The following is a 21,469-nucleotide window of genomic DNA, read 5'->3' on the forward strand; positions in this document are numbered from 1 at the left end:
CCTGTGCCACCCAGGACATGGAATATTATCCCTGTCAATAATTTGTGAAGCAGCTGTGATGGTTATAGAGTTTGATTTCCCTCTGTATGTGAGGGAATACCGAAACCTACACCAGAGAAAAATACAAACTGTACAATGCTGCAAAATTGAATAGATTTTTGAAGTATGTTTGTGGCTGACCTAAAAATTATCATTGTGGCAGGACTAATGTGATATTCCTATGTTAATATGAAGATGGATTTGTAAAAGCAACAATCTAAAGAAATCATAATTGATCTTCTGCGTTAATCAGCATCCTTTTTCCCAGAGAGAGGCACTTAAATATATAATTCAGACTAAGTATGACGATTTACAATTTCTCCCTTCTAAAATTAGCATGGTACTAAGAATAATGTTCATTCTTCAGCTAGTTAGCATTTTGGGTAATCAAGCAAATACAACCACCATCATAATCTACAGCACAATGGAATAAAATCTAAATTTCTTTTTTTCTTTTTTCTTTTTTTGCAAAATACTTATGACAACACACATATAATGAAATAGATTTTTTCTGTGATATTTTAAAAGTCTAGTAGTTCCTTTTTAAAAGGAATACTTCCAGATGGAATTATTTGTCTGTATTCATTGAAATGAGTTTTACAAAATAGTTCTTAGTACTTGTTATAAAGAAGGTGCCTTCTTGGGTCGCCTGGGTGGCTCAGTTGATTAAGCATCTGACTGTTGATTTCGGCTCAAGTCATGATCTCAGGATTGTGAGATTGAGCACCACATCAGGCTCCACACTGGGTGTGGAGTTTGCTTGGGCTTCTTTCTCTCTCTCCTCCTGCCCCTTCCCACTCCCTCTCTTGAAGAAGAAAAAAAAAAAAAAGGAAATTCTTCTTGGTGATCAGAGATCTTGACAGAAACTGGAGAAATGAAGACAAGAGACTTGTTTTTTTTTTCCAAGAGCTACTTGTATTTTTAAAGAAATTTGGGAAATTTGAAAGGCAAAGAACATCTAATTAAAGATTAAAATACTTAATTTTGGCTGATTTCTATAGTTCTTGAATGAAAATAACTAATGCTTCCATAGTGCTTACTATGAGACACATACTGTTGTAAGTGCTTTATGTATCTATTCAATCCTTTTGAAAACCCTATGAGATCAGTACTGTTTTTATCCCCACTCTACAGGTGAGGAAACTGAGGTATAGAGAAGTTGTGGGGCTAGAGTTGGCTGACATGGTGGAACTAGGCTTCAGACCTGGCAGGGGGCTCAGTGCCCCTCCAGTGCCTCGACAGCTCAAGTCAAGGCTCTGCAGGATGGTTTTTATTTGAAGTTAGCTTGCCCAATTTTAATGGTACAAGACATATTTAGAAATTTTAAAATTTTGGTGTTTGGAATTTTTGTAGTGAGCATTTAACAAAAGTCTAATTTAAAGCTGGGGAAGACAAACACACACAACTTAACCCAAACAGATTCCTGGGTCTGACCTCAAAATCACAGAATAAAAATCCAAGGGAGAGGGGGGAAGACAGGAAGGAGGAAGAACAGGGAGAGGAAGTGGCAGAAGACGTCTTGTGAAATATATTCCTAAAACATTCTTTGGGGGGATTCTGAAGCACAGCCAGAGTTGGGAATCACTGGTAGAGGTGATTTTTTTTTTTTTTTAAGCCTTGATTGGCTTCTTAAGTAGGGAGTCGTTGGCAGATGTATCTGAATATGCTGGAGAGATATATGGGGGCACGGAGCATCCAAGAGGGGAAAAAAAGAAGTCTTTTATTATGGTCCTCAGATTTTTAATGTTAGGATTTTGCCTTTTTTTTCTGGTTCTTTACAATTCTTTTGTTACAGATCATAACTCTTTTTGTCATGGGGCTTGTAAATATTAGCTACTGGGCAGAAAAACCATATCCCTACAAGTCTCCCTTGCCCACATCTGAGATTATGATTATCACCACAGCTGTTGAAACACAGGAGATTTACCATTTGTGAGTTTAGCACACCGGTGCTTACAAGGCCATGGTTAATTGCTCCCTGTAACATGTGTTTAGTTTAACCTATGTTTTTAGAGATGACTATTTATATCTTGATCATTCATGTTCATCTTACTTACGTCTTTTTAGAGTACATAGAAATCATAGGAATGGCCATTAGAATATCTTGTCCGAACACTTTATTCATAACTGCTTGGTTATTGTTGTGAAAATAAACATTACTTTCTTCAACCTTGAGATGATTCCTGTAGAAATAACTGTATTTAAAATGGCCAAGAATTTAAAGAATGGAAGAGAAAAAAAAATGAGGAACACTTGCAATCTGTCTATTAACTAACCGTGGAATAAATGCTTATAATTTTACTGACCCTCTAGTCCTGTACATGCTGGGCTCTCATGGTTGTAGAAGGTCAGCGGAACAGGCTGTCTACACTGGGGTTCTGAGCCATTCATACGTGTTGCCAAGGGTTGGAAGATACTTACGAATTGACAAATAGAGCTCACGAAAGACAGAGAAAATAAGATACCAGCAGAGAACATCTTTGTCTTTGACTGGCAAAATAATCCCACCAAAAAATGAAAAGTCACACAATCCTTTATTTTTATTTATTAAAAAAAATTTTTTTTAATGATTTTATTTATTTATTTGAGAGAGAGAGAGAGAGAGAGAGAGCATGAGAGGAGAGAGGTCAGCGGGAGAAGCAGACTCCCTGCCGAGCAGGGAGTCTGATGTGGGACTCAATCCCAGGACTCCAGGATCATGACCTGAGCCGAAGGCAGTCTCTTAACCAACTGAGCCACCCAGGTGCCCCACACAATCCTTTATTTTAACTTAGCTCTTTGGTTTGTGAAAGAGAAAAAAAGTATGTCAGTTATCTTTATTTTGGCATAATGGTTCATTTGTTTGGAAGTGAATATTTGAGGTTGTGTCAAGAATTGCTTTCCTCTTCTGATATCATTAATTAGTTTTCCCAATGACTATTAATTATTCTGTGAATTAAAGTCTTATTAACTCAATGACATTTAGGATCTTCATCAAGATGCAGTTCAGAAATTATTTGAAAATGCCAACAGAGCAGATATACTGAAGAAAATCTGTCTTGAACTTTCAAGTGGCTAGGCTAAATTAATGGGGTAGAACCCAATCTTTATATTAATAGATGGATAGAAGAATCTATCACAGCAGCTGGTTTTCATCTAGTCTTAACATCTTTCCAGTGCCCATCCTCACAGGACTCTGCTCAGGCTTCTAAGCTGCTCACAAGAGTTAAGGGCCAATGTATTATCCAAACTTACACACTAGACAGGTTGCTTATATGAAATGTTTTGAAAAGTATTAAAGAGCATTTCATTTAAATCACCTATAAGTCACTTGATACACGTGCCACTTCAGTATAGCTCAAAGCTAGAGACTTGTAATTTGGCAAACATTTCTTAATCCTTCAAAGAAACTGAAAATTCTGAAAGATAATGGACCTTGACACTTGGTTCAACTTAGAGGTAAAAGAATAACATAAGGGCCAGATCAGATAATCTTAGCAGGAGCATTTATAAATATCAAGAATTGATATGAAGTTGTCATGTTATTTTAAAGCAGAATGAACTCAGAAGACTACTTTCAGTTTTATGTATACCGTCCAGGAAATGTGATTATTTACCCAATAACCTTGTATTCAGTTTAGCTGAATATGTGTTAGAAATAAAACAAGCTTTTATCAGACTGTATAAAACTGTATGAGGTTCTTGGGGAAAGAAATTGAAGAATTCATGTGTCTCCTTTTCTCAAAGGGCTTAGAGATTTAAAGAAAGAATTGAAATTGGCTCACAAAATGGAATGTTGCTTTTGGTATATTTTCATTATAAATTATACTTTCCAAAGTTTATTTAATCTTTTGAGACAGGTTTTGAACAAGAATAAGTAGAACAAAGAATTTTGTATGTCAGAAACTTTGTAAATTTCTATTATGTCTGTCTTTTTGAAGTTGCATTAGTAATTTAAAGGCAAACATCCCTGTCCTGTTTCTCTTTTTTTCCCCACTCTTTTGCAGTTCAAGATCATTTGCCAGATGCTGCTTTAAAACGTACTGTGGGCCTGAAATTTACTGTGTTTTAGGCATTAGGTGGAATTCAAAATTGATATACCTTATATACCTCAAGAACACATAATCTAATGAGATGATAAAGCATGTACACAGATAACCATAATATAAGCTACATTGTGATTCAGATGCTGAAAATTTACTAATTGTCATTTCACATAAATGTAGCAGACGCCGTTTTTATCTAAGGGGCTGTAATCACAAAGAACAGCATTAACACATTCACCGAATGATAAATACTGCGGGGGCTCTAGGGGTTTTATGTAAAGGTCTCTGCCTTCAGTTGAAGATGGGAAGAATACTTGGATGACTTTTATGCTTAAACAAAAACCTGCATAAAGTGTTATTTTACTGACATAGTAATTGAGCATTTGAGTTTTGGCAAACCAGCCAGTTGACGGTCCTGTTTGTGTTTCTCCAGGGCAGTAGAGGAGAAATAGGACCGGTGGGACCCCCAGGGCCACCAGGTAAACGGGTAAGTAATAATTCCAATCTCCAGAAGTTTATTGGCTTTATACAAAACACAATACATTTTTTTTTTTAAAAGCAAGGAGAGAAAAGCAATGTACAAAAGGTGATTTAATCGTCTTTACTTGATTCCTGTTGTTATGTGAATGCATGGAAATGTAAATGTGAAGTTTGAAATCATATCTAGGATACCCGCTGAGGGTATTTAAATCAGTGTGGTTTGCAGCACACATTTTGAAACCAGGAGACCGGAAGTGCCTCTGGTTGTTCTTGGAATTGAGGAGAAGTGGGTGTAAATGCAGCCTTTTACTTCTTGAGCCCTGCTTGTTTACACAGTGAGAGAAGCTGCACCATGGCAGGGAGGCCCACTGAAGGAGCCCACTGTTGGGAAGGGTGCAAACCCAGGAACTCCGTGGTGGGACCCAGGGGGTGGAGGGACTGGCCTGTTTTTTTCAGAGAGTGTGGGAGAGAGGCAGATTTGAGGAGCAGAGTTAAACCAGCCACAGCATGCATTTATTTTAGACGGGAGTCCACACACCCAAGGTTGTGTTGGCCTCATGTGATTGCAATGTCATAGTTAAAGGTGAATCTGGAGACACTGTTTATTTTTCAGGGTTCTCCTGGAAGTCCTGGCCTCCCTGGCTTGCCTGGCCCCCCTGGCCTTCCGGGAATGAAAGGCGACAGGGTAAGATATCTAACCACCCCCCCAAAGTTTCTTATTTGGAAGGATGAGTTTGCTTTCAGCACAGTGGAGATTTTTATAGCAATTATCATAGCCAGCTATCAAGAAAAGTATCCTAAATTACTGAGAGTTGAGATTAAGAAGCAAAAAAACAAAACAAAACAAAACAAAAAACCCAAAAAACCAATGTAATAAATTATCAGCGGGAAAATATAAAAGTTGAAAAAAGTAAAAATGCCAGTTGCAGTCATACTTCCTGTTCAGTTTTAAATTTACATTCCTACCGATCCAATTTCCTGTGGATGTGATCAGTGAACATCACAAGTTGCCAGCTTTTGGACAGCTGTCAGTTTCTCCAGGCCTTACCTGGCTGTTCCCAGGTTGTCATCCTGATTTTTTTTTTTTTTTTAAGTGGGCTCCACGCCCAGCTTGGAGCCCTGTTGTTAGGTTGTGGGAGAGGAGCAAGTCCTCATCGGTCGCATTATTCATACTTGCCCTTATCTACCACCGTGAGAAGGAAAGTTGGTTCATTCGAAATTATAAAGTTGAACATGTCAAAATACTGAAAAAGTATTATGTTTTATTCATTACAGGGAGTAGTCGGTGAGCCTGGTCCAAAGGGTGTACAGGTAGGTCGTATCAGAAGAATATGAGATGCGGTCAGTGACGTGCATGGAGGTGCCTCACCAGCAGGGGGCACTGGCTGGTTTAGGGGTGTGAGGACTAGGCTGGAGGCCAACTGTGTTTCTCAATGTGCTTCATAGTGAATGAAAGCTACAGTTCAGTTTGGTCTATAACCTTATCTACTATTTTAATAAGCTGGAGCTGATGATGACTCTGCCTCCGAGACCACACATTAAAAAGAGTGTCCCTCGCTCTCATTCACCAGGTTGGCTTACTTGTGACCGATGGAGCCTTCTATTAGCTATATCATCATATTTTATGTTTTTCTGTATCAAGACCTTAACAAATGAACTAAGAATATGACTTAGAGTTAGTCCTTTTTCTGGGTTCCTTTTTCTACAGTGAAAGCCTTTTTTCAAGGATTACCTCATTATAAAATTGCCAGATACAATAATTAATCCTTAATTTTAGAAGAAACTCAGCCTCACCTGCTACCTTTTCTCTAGGCTCTTTTCAGATTGCACTAGCCACTGACAGCTACACTGAAAAGCCATTGAGTGCATTTTATATTTCTGCATGATCTGGGGGGCACTGTGGGCACTTGGGAATGCTTATCAATGTGGACAGCTTAAAACTGAGGCAAGACAGTTCAAGAATGTGACTTTTAATTTTAATTTTTAGGGTTCGTCTGGTGAAGAAGGTGAAGCAGGAGAAAGGGGTGAACTTGTAAGACATTTTGTTCTGGTTAATGATGAGCCCTGCTGATTTCTAACTGTACTAAAAATATAATTTTTCTTTTCTCTGATACTGTTATCCCCCATGGCTTCTTCAGCAGCTACAGTGTTTCTTATATAAACTAATGAATGACTCCCCAAGACTGTAGCCAAGTTCAAGTAAAGCAGAGGGTAAACATTCCAAAATCGATAGCCTTGGCCTTAAGCCTTTGGAGAACAAAGTGTTCTCTTATAGGTGGTGACTCTTCTCTGGTTTTACCTAGACATTCGAAGTGATTCTTAGAGGACTATGGAAAGTCAATGAATAGTGCCTATTGTGGAAACAAAATGAATTTTATTATAGCTAGAAAGCTGTGGTTCACAAGTTTGACCATGGGTATTTTCTGTCATCTAAAACTTTCCAAAGAAGTGACCTCCATCGCCAGAGGATGCTGCTGCTAAATCTCCAGGAAGGCAGCAAGAATGAGAAAAAATTATCTTTCTGCCGGGAGTACTACATCTGCTGGCTCATTTTTGACACAATCTAACATGATCTAATGTGGGAACTTCTGACTGGTCCTTTGGAGTGCTGACAGATTTCTCATAAAACAGCTCCAGAGAGCACTTTGTGCAGGAAAAAGTACCTCATAATGTTGTTTTATTCAGATTTTCAGGATTTAGAGCTAATATAAATGTAATATCTGAATTAGGCAAAGCTCTCTATTAATTTTATAAATTTATAAATTTTATATATTTATAATTAAATTTGAAAAAGGATTATTTTAATTTTATTTTCTGTTAAAATGTTTTATTTTATGGGCTAAAAGGATGTTTTAAATCATTGTTTTGTGGTGGAGATGAACTGATATGCTTGAACTTAAGCTGAAATCATATATAGAATTAGGGGTGGGAGACTTATTTCCAAGTGTTCTTTTTTAAGTATAAAACCAGGCATTTTTGGTTTGATAGAATTTTGCGGATGAGTTTTACAATACTGTTAGAGTTTCAGAAATAAAGTCATCAGATTTAAATGTCTATCTGTTTTAAAACAGCAGGCTAGTTTAATGTCTTTTGACTTATACACTTTAAGTCTCAACACCTAGCATTTTAGACCTGGTTGGAGCCTGGCAGAGCTCCGATTCAGCCCTGTTATTTAACAGATGTCAGTCAAAGGCTAGGAGGTTACAAAGCTCACAAAGTAACAGAACTGGGACTAGAATCCAAATTTTGAATCTCATGTGTTTTGGCAGTGCCAGAGTTCATCTCTTCATGTTTTTCTATTGATTTCAGCAGCATAATCACCTTTTAAATGTTTTTAGTAAACTATCAAATGTGAATGCATTGTTCTAATATAATTTTGTTTTATTGATTTAGGGAGAGATAGGCTTACCTGGGCCAAAGGGATCTGTAAGTACCATGAACAACAATGGTATAAAAAATTAAAATATCAATAAAGCTATAGAAACTGCAATGCTCTGCTTTATGAAATCACTATGAAATTCAATTCTTAAAGGACTTACCTTCAAGGAGATTAATGTCTAAATTTATTCTTTAAGTAATGGATTCATCCCAAGTGGGGGAGGGGACCACCTCATAACAGTGTAAATGGATCTGCCTTTTGAACAATCCACTCTAAAGGAAGTTTTTATCATAAGTAGCTCAATGAGTATACATGGTAGTTTCTTTCACAAACGAGTCATTTAAAAAAAAAACTGATTTATCCGTTGTGGTGACAAGAGTATAAATGAATTTCATTGTCACTCATACCACTGCAAATATTTCAGTAATTTTATTAATCTCCCATGTGTTCTATTTAGCGAAGTAACATAAAGTCATAATGCATAAGAAAATTTAATAGACAGTTGTTAAAGCTAGAAAATGATCATCTCATTCATCGTCTTACAGAAGCTAAGCTGATGTCCTTCAAGATTAGATTATTCAGAATTATAGAACCAATAATAGAACCAATTATTAGAATGAAAATTTTAGAACTGAGTATTAGAACCAATTAGAGAACTAGCAAACCTGGGATGATTCACTAATTTGAAAGGAATGTACATTTAATACAGTAAGAAATTTAAGAGAGTATAAGGGAAAAGATGAAGCTCAGACCTTAACCTCAAATGCCACCACCACTAGCTTCCATTTAATCTTTTAGTCCTTCCTATTTCTGGAATCTTTTCCACTCTTCTCTGTCCCTACACAGCACATTATCCTCATAGCAGCCAGTGTAATCTAGAGAAAAATATAAAGCCCACCATTTATCCCTCCTCTGCATAAACCCTTCAGGAATAACATTTGATAGAATCAAATCAGACCTCAGCAAAATACACAGTCTTTCATGAAGTGGTCTCTGCCTTGCCAACCCCTCTCTGCCCATCTGGAACTTTATCGGTTTGCGGTTGTTTTTACTTGGCATGCTCTTTAATGCCTTGTGCTGTTCTCCTAGCCTGGAACACTCTTCCTCTTTCCTTAGAATAGCTACCTCCTACCTAGGCATGTAGCCCGATCCTCAGCTCAACTCTCCCCCGGAGGACTCCCGCCCCGGACTTGGGTGTAGTGCCAGCCCTGGGCTCTTTACATATCCCTGAGATGGAAACCATTATGGTGTATTAACTCACCTGTTTACACACTGCCTCTAAACACCACTGACCGTCTCAAGCTTGAAGTAACATCTTTACACCCGAGAATCTTTGACAGGAATGGTTTAGGATTGAGAAACAATTGGGAAGAGTAAACCTCGATCAGATTTGGTAATAGAAATCCTACCTCACTGCCTAGAAATAATCGATAATGTTCAATGTTAAGAATTTGTTATAAGAGGAAAAAGTGAATGAACAATGCAGTGGTCAAAAGGAGTTAATTTCATTTAAATTTGGAATTAACGCTTGATTTGTCACCTCCCTTCCTACCCCTCTCTTCTCTGACACCACCCACCTACTGCTGAGGCAGCTGAAATGTGTTGTCCCAGAGTCAGGGAGACACACTTTCACTTTGCTCAGTGATCTCAGCAGAGACAAACCTGATAAGTAGGTGAACTGTCCCCTACTACCAGTTTCTACTTCAGTATAGCACTCAACTGAGGTATTCTTTCCAAAGACCCGAGGCCCTTGAGGTATACTGGCCATGTTGGCCCTTGATGTCTTCATGGAAAATGTCCTGTCGGTATTTCAGACATCGTCAACAAGATGATAGATTCTGATCTGGCCTCCTTTGTTCCTCTGCCAATTCTTGAGCGCACTTCTAAATTCATTTTGGCTTCTCCTCAGGCTTGTTTTAGAAGCTGTGATAGTTTTATACTGCAGCTATCTGACAGGTCCAAAGCCTCCAAAGCACATCTGCAGCTCTCTCTGTTGACACTGTCTTTTTGGGAAGTCTTTGAGGCCATAATTTCTTCACAGAAGCAATTCTGACAAGTTGACTCAGATGAGTGTCAATTTTTTGCATAAAGGAAGATTGGAAAAAGCCTACTTGTGAAGCTTTATTCAGACGCGTCTAGTGAGAGCCCGGCGTCATCACCTTCTTCCCTTCAGGTTAAACATCTGACCATTTGGAAGAGTTAGCTCTTCCTAGATAAATGTTGCAAATGAACAAGGAGCAGGATTAAGTTGCTTTATGAACTTTACCTTGAGCCCTAGTGCTCTTTAATGCTCCTGTCCTTTTATCTTCTCATTTTTGTTCTATAAACAAGGGCACATTGTAACTACTATGTCATAAATTCTACCAGAGGCAGTTTAGCAGAAAGTGAATTAATTTAGTCTCGTTTTAAAACAGTTATTGTAGATGGGGACTTTCAAAAATGCTTTTAGTGGTCTGCTATCAGAAAAAAAAAATCTAACTAGTATACGCTTTTGTTCAAAGGAAACAGTTGGTTTATTTTTTCACTTCTTTAATATTTAGATTTTTAACTTCCTCAAGAGTCAGATAAATTATGGACTCACTCTTTTTTGTTCCAGTATTTTCAATATATTCCTTTTAAGTGCAGCATTTTAAAGGTGGCATTTTAAATGTTTTTAATTAATGTATTTTATAATTCCTGGATACATCTGCTTCTTCAGATTCTCTAGAGTGTTATAAAACTAAATAACTTATGTCCTTGGAAATAACTTTATTTTATGCTTTCTGTATTGGTGATATACAAAGTAACATGTCTTGTATGAACTCAGTGGCCTTTTTGTGGCCAGAAAAACTTAACAAATCTTACTAAAAACTAACTTGTTCTTAGGGAGTAGCTTAAAATATAGAGAATGTAGTTTTAAAATGCATTATTTCAATTAACATTTTGAAATAACTGCTACACCAAAGAAAAAGATTTTGAAAAACTTTACTTGAACTGGAATTCTCAGATACTGTGGCATTCTGTGTCTTTACCTTGAGAATTTGTAACCTCTGAACAAACACCTCTGGGGAGATAGAATGTAAGCAAACTCCAAATTTCATGTAAGTCTTGTATTAATATTAAGCAGACACATTACTTGTGGATAGCTCTGTTTTATAATGTGCCATTTTGTTCTAGGTGGGTAACCCTGGGGAGCCTGGCTTGAGGGGGCCTGAAGGAAGTCGGGGGCTTCCTGGAGTAGAAGGACCAAGAGGACCACCTGGACCACGAGGCATGCAGGGAGAGCAGGGTGCCACCGGCCTGCCTGGCATCCAGGGCCCCCCAGTGAGTGGTGGGCAGTCTCCATGGTTTCCCTTTGGACACTCCATCTCACAGGACCAGAAGCGGGGCGGGCAGCCAGGCTAGCCCAGACATCAGCTCCTTAGCAGTGTGGGCAAGTTCATTTGTAAATCCAGCCACCTGGCCACTTGCTGAGTCTGTCAGGTTACCATTTAACGATGTCTTCTTTATGGTTCTGTGTATAAACTGTCTTTTTTTTTTTTTTTTTTTTTTCTGTCTCAGGGTAGAGCACCGACAGATCAGCACATTAAGCAGGTTTGCATGAGAGTCATGCAAGGTAAATAAATCATAATGTCTTGACTTTTCATGTGCTTTAAAGGTGGGAGATTTTAAATAATATTAATTGTTTTAGTTAATGTATTGCCACAAATAGCTTATAATCTCAAAGAAAAATTTTATCTTTCTAGGTTAGCCCTTTTTTTTTTTTGAGATTTATTTATTTGAGAGAGACAGAGAGTAAGAGAGTGAGCACACAAGCAAGCGGGGGAAGGGGCAGGGGGAAAGGAAGAGAAAGTCTTAAGCAGATTCCCCACTTAACATGAAGCCCAACACAGGGCTTGATCTCATGACCCTGAGATCATGACCTGAGTCAAAACCAAGAGTCAGACACTGAACCTAACTCAGCCACCCAGGCACCCTTTGGTTAGCCTATTTTTGTTCTTGTTTTTGTTTTTTGCTAAGGAGGTTAATTTACAAGAAAACACACACACAAATACAGACAAGCTCCCCCCCACACACATTTTGGAACACAGATTCTCAGGTATCTTACCTCCTTAACATCCTACCACTTAGTGTGTTCCTGGCACTGACCCTGCCTCTCTCTGTAGCTTCCGTGTGAAGTAACTGACAGTCTTCATGCCCGTAAGAAGCATTGGGACATTATCTCCACTCATGTATCATGTACAGAAAATCAATAACTGTATTTTACCGAAATGGTGATATATTTTTATATTTGTTAACCTTTACTAAATTCATCTATACCTATAGCAATTGCCATTTGTCATAGCTGCTTTAGAATTGGTCTAGTTTTAAAATCACATAGAAAAGGAAGAAATTGGGGAGGCAGGAACTGGGGAGATCCTGTAACATTGGGCCCTTCTAACAAATAATTACCCTATTCTTGTTGGAACCAATTCAGTCATGATAAATACTCTTCTTTTGCAAGCTCATGAAATAGTGTCATTTGTCTAGTAGACTTGTAGAGTTTTCCAGAATGAAATTGTCACTTTTATATTTGAAAAGCAATGTACATCATCACTAGCCATCAGGGAGATTCAAATTAAAACCACATTGAGATACCATCTTACACCACTTAGAATGGCCAAAATTAGCAAGACAGGAAACAACATGTGTTGGAGAGGATGTGGAGAAAGGGGAATGCTCTTACACTGTTGGTGGGAATGCAAGTTGGTGCAGCCACTTTGGAGAACAGGGTGGAGATTCCTCAAGAAATTAAAAATAGAGCTTCCCTATGACCCTGCAATTGCACTACTGGGTATTTACCCCAAAGATACAGATGTAGTGAAAAGAAGGGCCATCTGTACCCCAATGTTTATAGCAGCAATGGCCACGGTCGCCAAACTGTGGAAAGAACCAAGATGCCCTTCAACGGATGAATGGATAAGGAAGATGTGGTCCATATACATTATGGAGTATTATGCCTCCATCAGAAAGGATGAATACCCAACTTTTGTAGCAACATGGACGGGACTGGAAGAGATTATGCTGAGTGAAATAAGTCAAGCAGAGAAAGTCAATTATCATATGGTTTCACTTATTTGTGGAGCATAACAAATAGAATGGAGGACAAGGGGAGATGGAGAGGAGAAGGGAGTTGAGGGAAATTGGAAGGGGAGGTGAACCATGAGAGACTATGGACTCTGAAAAACAATCTGAGGGTTTTGAAGGGGTGGGGGGTGGGAGGTTGGGGGATCCAGGTGGTGGGTATTGGAGAGGGCACATATTGCCTGGAGCACTGGGTGTGGTGCAAAAATAATGAATACTCTTACGCTGAAAAATAAAAATAAAATAAAAAAAAAGAAAAGCAATGTAAGTCTCTTCATGGAATACATTTAATCTTGAAAGGATATTTCAATTTTAAACGTTATATCCCTAGAAAATTATAATTTTATACTCTTACTTACATAAGGCAAACCAGAATGCTCACATTTAAGCACTTTTAAAATGTTCTTTAGAAATTTGTTTCCAATTCATAATTTCCTTCACACCTTTAAAAAATATTACATCGGCATATTTCCCTTAGAGTGTTTTCATAGGCAAGTTTTCTTCCTCTTCATGGTTTCAGCGGATGATTCTTAATCTCTTTAATGGTTCCTGAAAAAGCCCACACAGTTATTAATTTTTAAGACAGACTGTGAACATTCCCAAGAAGCGGGCTATTTTTAATGTCTGTTGTCTACTCCAAACATGAAAAAACTTTTGAGAGGGGAATTTAGAAGAAGTCATGAATGCTCAGGATATTTTAGGTCACTTAATATCTTCAGACTGAAAATGTGGGGCTGGGTCTCAAATGCTCTCTCAAAACTAATTCTGGACAATGTCCTTGGCTTTTAAAAAGCTTTGTGACATCCACTTCTTCTCTGTTAAGAAACTCATTTTCTGCCCATCCTGGGTTTTCAGAGAACCAGCCAGAACTCAGGTGACAGACTCATCCTTTTAGAACACTGCTCACCTGAAAGCCTTGCCGTGTATTTTTTTTCAAATCTCCCTGCCCCTGTCTCAGAACAGCAGGACCAAATATATCCAAAAAGAGCTGAATAAAACAGCACCAGGGAAGTTTCTTGGCAGAAAGTCCATGAAAAAAAAAAAAAAAAGATCCAACTTTATTCACTTCCCACCACCAATTTTGAAGCTCTGGTGACACATTTAAGAAAAAAAGACACTTGAAATACCACCCCCCCCTTTTATTCATTTGAATCATTTTCATGTTTCTGACTTCTCTGGGCCGGTTTATTATCTTTCAGAGCATCTTGCTGAGATGGCTGCTAGTCTCAAGCGACCGGACTCAGGAGTCTCTGGCCTCCCTGGGCGGCCTGGACCCCCTGGTCCCCCAGGGCCGCCTGGAGAGAATGGTTTCCCAGGCCAGATGGGACTTCGTGGCCTTCCAGGCATTAAAGGCCCTCCTGGTGCTCTTGGTTTGAGGGGGCCTAAAGGTAAGCCATTTTGCCCGGGTAGAACAAAAGAACAAACACTGTCCTTCCTCAGATATATCCACATGTCCTTCCAAGCTCTAGATACCCTGTGAGACAAGGAGATGTATCGTTCTTTTTTTTATATAATTTTTAAATTTTTTTAATAAACATATAATGTATTATTAGCCCCAGGGATACAGGTCTGAATGGCCAGGTTTACACACTTCACAGGACTCACCATAGCACATACCCTCCCCAATGTCCATTGTATCGTTCTCTTCTACAGTGGGATCAACACGATCAGAAAACTATTATAAGACATCCTCTTGACCTTGCTGTATGTCAACAGGAGACCAAAACCTAGAATTAAGGTCCCTTGATTTTTAGTACTGATCCTTTTCAGTTACCCTCTACCTCAATCATAGTTCAAAATAAACTTTACGGGATCTTGTAAACGATAAGTCAGCCTTTTTTTTTTTTTTTTTTGAGACTCAAAAATCACTGTAGAGGTCTTCTAAAATGGCAACCAGCCTTAGAATGTTTGTAACTGTAACTTAAATTAACAACATCTGTTAGCAGGTCAGAAGACATAAATTACATCATGAAGTGAAACCCCCTTTTCTTTTAAAGAGTGACATCAGATGTTTAGTTTTCATGGATTTTTTTTCAGCTCAGAAGTACAATCGAACTTTTTTCCTTCTTTTTTTTTTTTTTAATTTTTCCTTCTTTAACATGTGAAGGAATGTGAGGCAGTTTATTTCTTCCCCTTTTATCGAAAGCAAGTTAAGCCCTTAAAATCAGTGTTTTGCCAAAAAAAAAAAAAAAACCCACAAAAAACCAAAATGGTATTGTGGGTGTGTCAGGTATGCAGCAGGCCCCGCAGAAGGACTGGTTGCCTCAGGTGCTGTTTACTAGTCGAGGTGAGTAAGTGTGTCAATGTGGGGCGGGCCTGTGGCCCGGATCCCTGATAGAGAGCGTGGAACAAAATGAGGAATTTCTCTATCTTGGCAAGTGACTGACAGTTCTCTAGGGAGCTTCGGAAAGATGTGGCATCAGAAACAGGAGAGGGTTTTTTTTTTTAAATGGTGGTGCACCAATTAGGGATAAATATTATGGTGTGAAGGGTCAGAGGGCAAGCAAGCTGCCTTTTTGGATCTGTAAATGAATTGCTGATGTGTTTGGCTAACTACACTCTCAGCTGGAACAATTTTGTTAATTATGTTTGGGTTTTTTGGGCGGGGGGGGGGGCATGTGCATTGCCATATGTGAAAAAATGACCCCTCATTGGAGCCTCTTGCAAGGCTGGCAGGATTTCCGAGCTTTCAGAGGCTGGACAAAATCAAATGTGGAGAGAGCTCAGAGCTCTTAAAGAGAACTGAGTATTTTCTTTGAAAGAAGCACATCGCCGCTCATCTTTGTCCTGCTTTTAGCTCCTGGTTCAGGAACTCAGGAGTGGGACTCTCTCTGTGGTTAGTCCCCATTCACTCTGTTTGGTTTCCAAGAAACTCTGCTGCCTTGAGTGGATTGTTGACTTAGTTGTTTCTGTGGCACCAGAGCCTAAGGTGACTCCTCAGCCTTTCTCCTCAGTTCCCTTGTGAGCAGTGGTTCTGAGAGTGTGCCCCCTGGAGCGTCAGCACGGCCAGGGACCCCATCTGGAATAGAGATTCTCCAGCCCACCCCGGTACCCCTGATCCGAGACGCTGCAGGCGAGGCCCAGCAGTCTGCGTTCTAACAAGTCTCCCGGTGAATCTGATGCTGAAGGCACTGGTGTAGGGCAGTCACCCATCTTCCTGCCAAAAGGAAACGCCTTGTAGGGGCTACAGGAATCCCAGCCCTGTTTTCTTTGGCTGAAAGGAAGTCTTCATATGTGGGGTAAAGCTTAACTTTGAGTTAGTAAGAGAACTCACCTGAAGTTCCATTTTATTTTCTAAGAAATAAGAATGTCTATGTCTACTTGCTATGCTAGTAGCGTCTGCCTAAGGCTGTGTTTCTCAGCCTGGGGTGCACCGTGGAATCATCTGGGGAGTTTTAAAAACTATTTACGGCTGGATCCCATTCCCAGATTCTGGCTTAATAGGTCTGAGCAGCAGGATTTAAAAACACCCCCATGGGATTTTAATATACAACCAGGGTTGGAAACCACAGGAAACAAAGGTGAAATGTTCAGGAAGTGTCCTGGGAAGCTCCTAGAAGCACTGAATTGTGGCTGTGTTGGGCTCACTTGGCTCTAACAGATGGACTTTATTTTGAAGGGAAGAAAAATATATTCCTATATTTGGAAACTGGAGAATGCCCCCTGGCACAGAGTTTATTCACCAAGCATTGTTTGATCGTCTAAGAGACTTCCCCCTAATTTTTTTTAGTATTTACGACATAGTCTATAATATCGAAGAGATATAGTCTTTCTTTTTTCTGAAGGACTTTTTTCCCCACCTTCCTCCATCCCTTTATAATCACTGGGGTTCCTTTAAAGCAGGATCTTTTCTGTTTTACTTCTTGAACTTTGGGGTGTGGGAAGGAAGGAGTACTGTCTTTGGATTTTATCAATCAATGCTGTTGCAAATTTGGAAATGTAGAATTCTAGGTAACCAGACTTGACCTTTCTTGTCCTACCACATACATTATAACAGTAATATTTAATTGAAAACATATAATGTCCCACTAGCCAAAGGTTACAGGTCAATTTTTCCCAGAGAACAAATAGTCCAGCATTTGGAAACTTAACTATTCAGCCAATTAGAGAAGAGATGTATTTCAGTGTCCCCTGCTGTCTTTTTCCCATGCCTAATAAAGGGATAGTCTGAGCCTTGGTCAACATATTACTTTGAGAGTCTTTTTTCAAGGAAATTACTACACAGATAATGAACAAATAAATTTTACTAAAGCTTTGAGTAGTTCAAACTATGTCTTTAATAAAATCATTTTTTCCTAAGCAATTAGTCTGAAAAACACAGTGAAACATTTTCAGTAGGAGCTAGTAGAAATATGTGCCAGAAATCATACTCAAATCTTAAATCATATTTATAACTTTTTTGTTTTTCATGGACACGTTCTGTGCAATATTATACAAAGAGGGCCAAGACCCATGCCACGGGTACATTTTATATGTCTACTCAAGCAGAAACATGAGAGATATCTAATTGGCTTTATATTCACTTTGTTTAGTATTGGTCTTCTGGGTCATAAATTGTGTCATAAATACTATTTTTAAATGTTCATGGTTTGGATTAATTTTAAGTTCCTTTGAGTAAGGCTATATATCTGTTTTTAGATATTTTTGTGTGAGTCAAACAGATGTGTCACCACGTAAATGACGGCTTGAGAAAATATACACGTCATTACCGTGACTAACTCTTTTTTTGGTATTAGCTTGCATGGGGTTGGAGTGTCAGTTATAGCTTTCAAATAAATGAAAGAGCAACCATAGAGCAATGAGAATTTCTTTCGTTTTAGCCACTCTGTTCAGACGGAGCTGTTTTGCTACTTACACAGCACATTTCCCTTTTTACCTATCTAAAGCTCATTTGACAAGCTCCCTCTGTTTTTCCGCACAGTAGGCTAGCTAATAAAGGTGCACCTTTAGTTCCCTGAGCTAGTTTTCAGAAATGTCAAAAGAAGCCATGATCAGGGTTTGAAGGAGCGGATTGACCCTGGGGATCACAGAGCCAGGCCGTAGCTCCCTGGGCTGTGAAGAACCAGCAGCTTGCCCTGTGCCTCTGTCCTGGAGCCCCTCTAAAAATTGTGTGTCTACAATTGATGACAACCACAAGGCGGGATCACGACTAAGACCGTAGTCTTCTTCCTTGCAAGCGACATTTTAAAGGGGATGTGGCTTCGTGCTACAAAGTATTTAACTTTGACGGTTTGCGTGAAAGTTACATTTTAATTTATAATCTTCCCCTATCTTCGGAAAATGTGGCACATTTATTGGTTCTCTTCTCGTTGCTAGCCTCCAGAATTACAGTGATATGACATTTAAATTGCTAAGTTAACAAGAGCACTCAAGTTCTTCATTTTTAAAATGCTAATTATCGTTATCTTCCTAATATAGTAAGGCCATATTCATGAGTGTAAAAAAACAGCTTATGTGAATGAGTTCAACTTGAGCTCTGTATCCTTACATAGTGTTTATATAATTTTAAAATTGTTTTTAAAATATATTTGATTCACGGTAAAAAATATTCATACAAGGACATTCACAGCTAAAATCAAAGTATGGTGACTATTTAAACATTCACTTCATAATTAGAGTTGTTTTTTTTTGTTTGTTTGTTTTTGTTTTTTACTGTTTTGACATGCATGCTTTTGTTTTTTAAAATTCTAACAAACTTGACTCAATATTGAATCAAGTTGGGCTGATACAAATGTTTGGAAAAAATGACCTTGTATAGAATCTTGCAAAATGCACTGCATCTTCTACAAGAGTAGTGGGATAATATAATACTATGCCAATGGGACAGTAAAATAATGCCTTCTACTAGGAGCCATAAACGTCATTTAGGAGCAGTTGACTAGGTATTAGGGCGCTTTGTTAATGAGGCCAAGTTTCTGGGTTCTCTGCAGGGGCCAGGATAATTAAACTTGGTTCTGTGGCTGAAAATCAACTGTCTTGCAAATAAACATGGTTGGTTGTAATCCAAAGCACAATGCCTGTAAATAATGAATCACAAGTGAAACGTGGGCACTTGTGATAGCACATTTTAAATTTTGAAAATTCATTAATTTATTTTCAGCAATACTAAATTTACAATGTTTGAGAATTTAAAATATATGAAAAGATATTTACTGAAGAGTTTTTCTCCCACTCTGGTCTCCCATCTGCCTAGATTCCTTTATCCTTCCCATGAGATAATCCCTTTTATTAGTTTCCTACATATCTTTACCAGTGATGATGTACAATATACGGTTATATACACTCCCTATAGCCTTTTAGAAACAAGTCGTATTGCCCTTTAGTAGTGATCTGGACCTTAAATTTTTTCATTGAACAATATGTTTTGAGATCATTTTAAAGAGCTTCCTGGTTCTTCTTCATAGCTGCATAGTATGCCATTTTGCGGAAGTAGCATAACGCATTTAACCCTCTCGTGGACATTTAGTTTCCCATCTTCTGCCATTACCGCAAGGCTGCTATGGACCACACAATTTCATCTTTGTGTAAATATCAACATAATCTTTATGTTTCTACGATAAATGCCCAGAAGTGGAATTGCCAGGTAAAATGGTACTACCATTTGTAATTTTGATAGATATTGTTAAATTACTCTCCAAGAGACTGTCTGAGTTTGTAGTCTTATTAGCAATATGTAACGATGTGTTTTTCCACATACTTGCTAGCATATGTTTGATTCAACTCTGGAATTTTTGCCGATCTTATAATTCAAAGTAGCTTTTGTGTTATTTTTAATTTCCATTTATTTTGATGTGAGAGTGAAGTCAAGGAATCTTTCATATATTCCAGACTTATTTTTGTTTCCTTTTAGTGGCTTTTTTGCTTATATATTCTTTTATTGTTGTTGACCTTTTTGTGTAGATTTTAGGAACTCTTTGTATTTTGAATCATAACAGAAAGGCCAACTCAAATCTGAAGTTATAAAATAATTCTCCCTTGTTTTCTTCTGGTTCTTATACATTTAAATGTGTGATTTAAATGTTCAATCCACTTGTAATGTATCCCGGATTATGTTGTGAGGAACAGATTCAACTTTATTTTTTTTTCCAGCTGGCTTCCCACTTTTTCAAACACCATTTATTGACTTGTTTGACTGCTTCCCACTTTAAGATGGCATGTTTATTACAAAACAAAATCCTTTATGTATCCAAACCTGTTTTTAGGCTGTTTCAGTGGTTTATCTATTCATGTACCAGTACCACACCATGTTAATTGGTTTAATATGTGGTAGGATTAATTCCCTTATATAGCTTTTCTTTTTTGAGTTTTTGTGGCTATTGTGGCTTATGCATTTTTCTGTACAAACTTCAGAATTCCCTTTTTTGGTTAAAAAAATTTTTATTGGGAACATGATGAAACTTCATCTTAGGGAGATCTCAACACCTTTTTGTGATGATGTCATTCCACCTACGAGCAGTTGTCAAGTCCTTTTGTATCCTTCAGAAATGTTAATTTTTTAATGTTGGATTTGCATATTTCTGATTAAACTTCTTCCTTGTTATTAATTTAATTGTTATTATAAATGGGATATTTTTTCACTACATCTTAGTTCTGGTGGTTGTTTGTATATATGAAAACAACTGGTTTTCATATATTAATTTTGTATCTTGCTCCTTTACTGAATTACTCTCATTGCTTGTGGTAGATTTTGAGTTGATTTTCAAGGATTTAGGATACACACTGATACCACTTAAAAAGAGGGATGTTTTAGACTCTCAAACTAAATGACAAATACTGATGATAATGTGGGCATCTCTGTGATGCTGTGTGTGTAGTGGAACTGCTTCTCATGTTTCCCAATAGGCGTTACCCTAACTCTCCGGTTGAGGTAGATACATTTTATCATGTTAAGGAGGCAGCATTTGATTCTTGGTTTATTGAATGTTGATCATTAGATATTTTAGTTTTGTTTATCCTTTAATGAATATGATTATTTGATTTTTCCCCTTAGATCTCTTCATATAATTGACTTATGTTTTGCCTGGCTATGTATTTACTATAACCTCATTTGTGGCAACTTCATGAGATTTTGCTTTCTCAACGCTGCGTCTGCTGAAAGTTTAAAAATATGGAACTTTCTTTTTATAAGCATACAGAAAAATAACATTTCTCTAATGAAATGCAGGTGACTTGGGAGAAAGGGGGGAACGTGGCCCTCCAGGAAGAGGTCCGAAGGGCTTGCCCGGAGCAACAGGTCTCCCAGGTAAGTGTGTTATATGGCAGCACTGGGTTGAGAAATTGGTAGCGAGTGTGCAGTCTGAATTGGATACCATTATAAAGACTGGCCCTTTAATTACTTATACCTGTCATGTGATTCTCAGTAACGGCTGGCACAGATTTTTCAAGACCAACTTTAATGAAGAGTTAAAAGAATTGTCAATCATGCCTCTGTTCCTTGTGAGAA

General features: G+C 38.1%; 1 protein-coding gene across 1 annotated transcript in view; it reads left to right on the forward strand.

Moving 5' to 3' along the window:
• The window catches only part of COL9A1 (collagen type IX alpha 1 chain), an 89,452-nt gene that overhangs the window by 59,153 nt on the left and 8,830 nt on the right, over positions 1 to 21,469 (forward strand). The window contains exons 30-38 of the mRNA XM_032864551.1: positions 4,498 to 4,551; positions 5,158 to 5,229; positions 5,820 to 5,855; positions 6,532 to 6,576; positions 7,938 to 7,970; positions 11,080 to 11,226; positions 11,464 to 11,518; positions 14,226 to 14,414; positions 21,191 to 21,268. Of these exons, the coding sequence (XP_032720442.1) occupies positions 4,498 to 4,551; positions 5,158 to 5,229; positions 5,820 to 5,855; positions 6,532 to 6,576; positions 7,938 to 7,970; positions 11,080 to 11,226; positions 11,464 to 11,518; positions 14,226 to 14,414; positions 21,191 to 21,268 (709 nt within the window). The remainder of the gene's footprint in view (positions 1 to 4,497; positions 4,552 to 5,157; positions 5,230 to 5,819; positions 5,856 to 6,531; positions 6,577 to 7,937; positions 7,971 to 11,079; positions 11,227 to 11,463; positions 11,519 to 14,225; positions 14,415 to 21,190; positions 21,269 to 21,469) is intronic.

This window comes from Lontra canadensis, unplaced genomic scaffold (genome assembly GCF_010015895.1).
Source record: "Lontra canadensis isolate GAN:19392208 unplaced genomic scaffold, GSC_riverotter_1.0 scaffold27, whole genome shotgun sequence".
NCBI classification, from domain to species: domain Eukaryota; kingdom Metazoa; phylum Chordata; class Mammalia; order Carnivora; family Mustelidae; genus Lontra; species Lontra canadensis.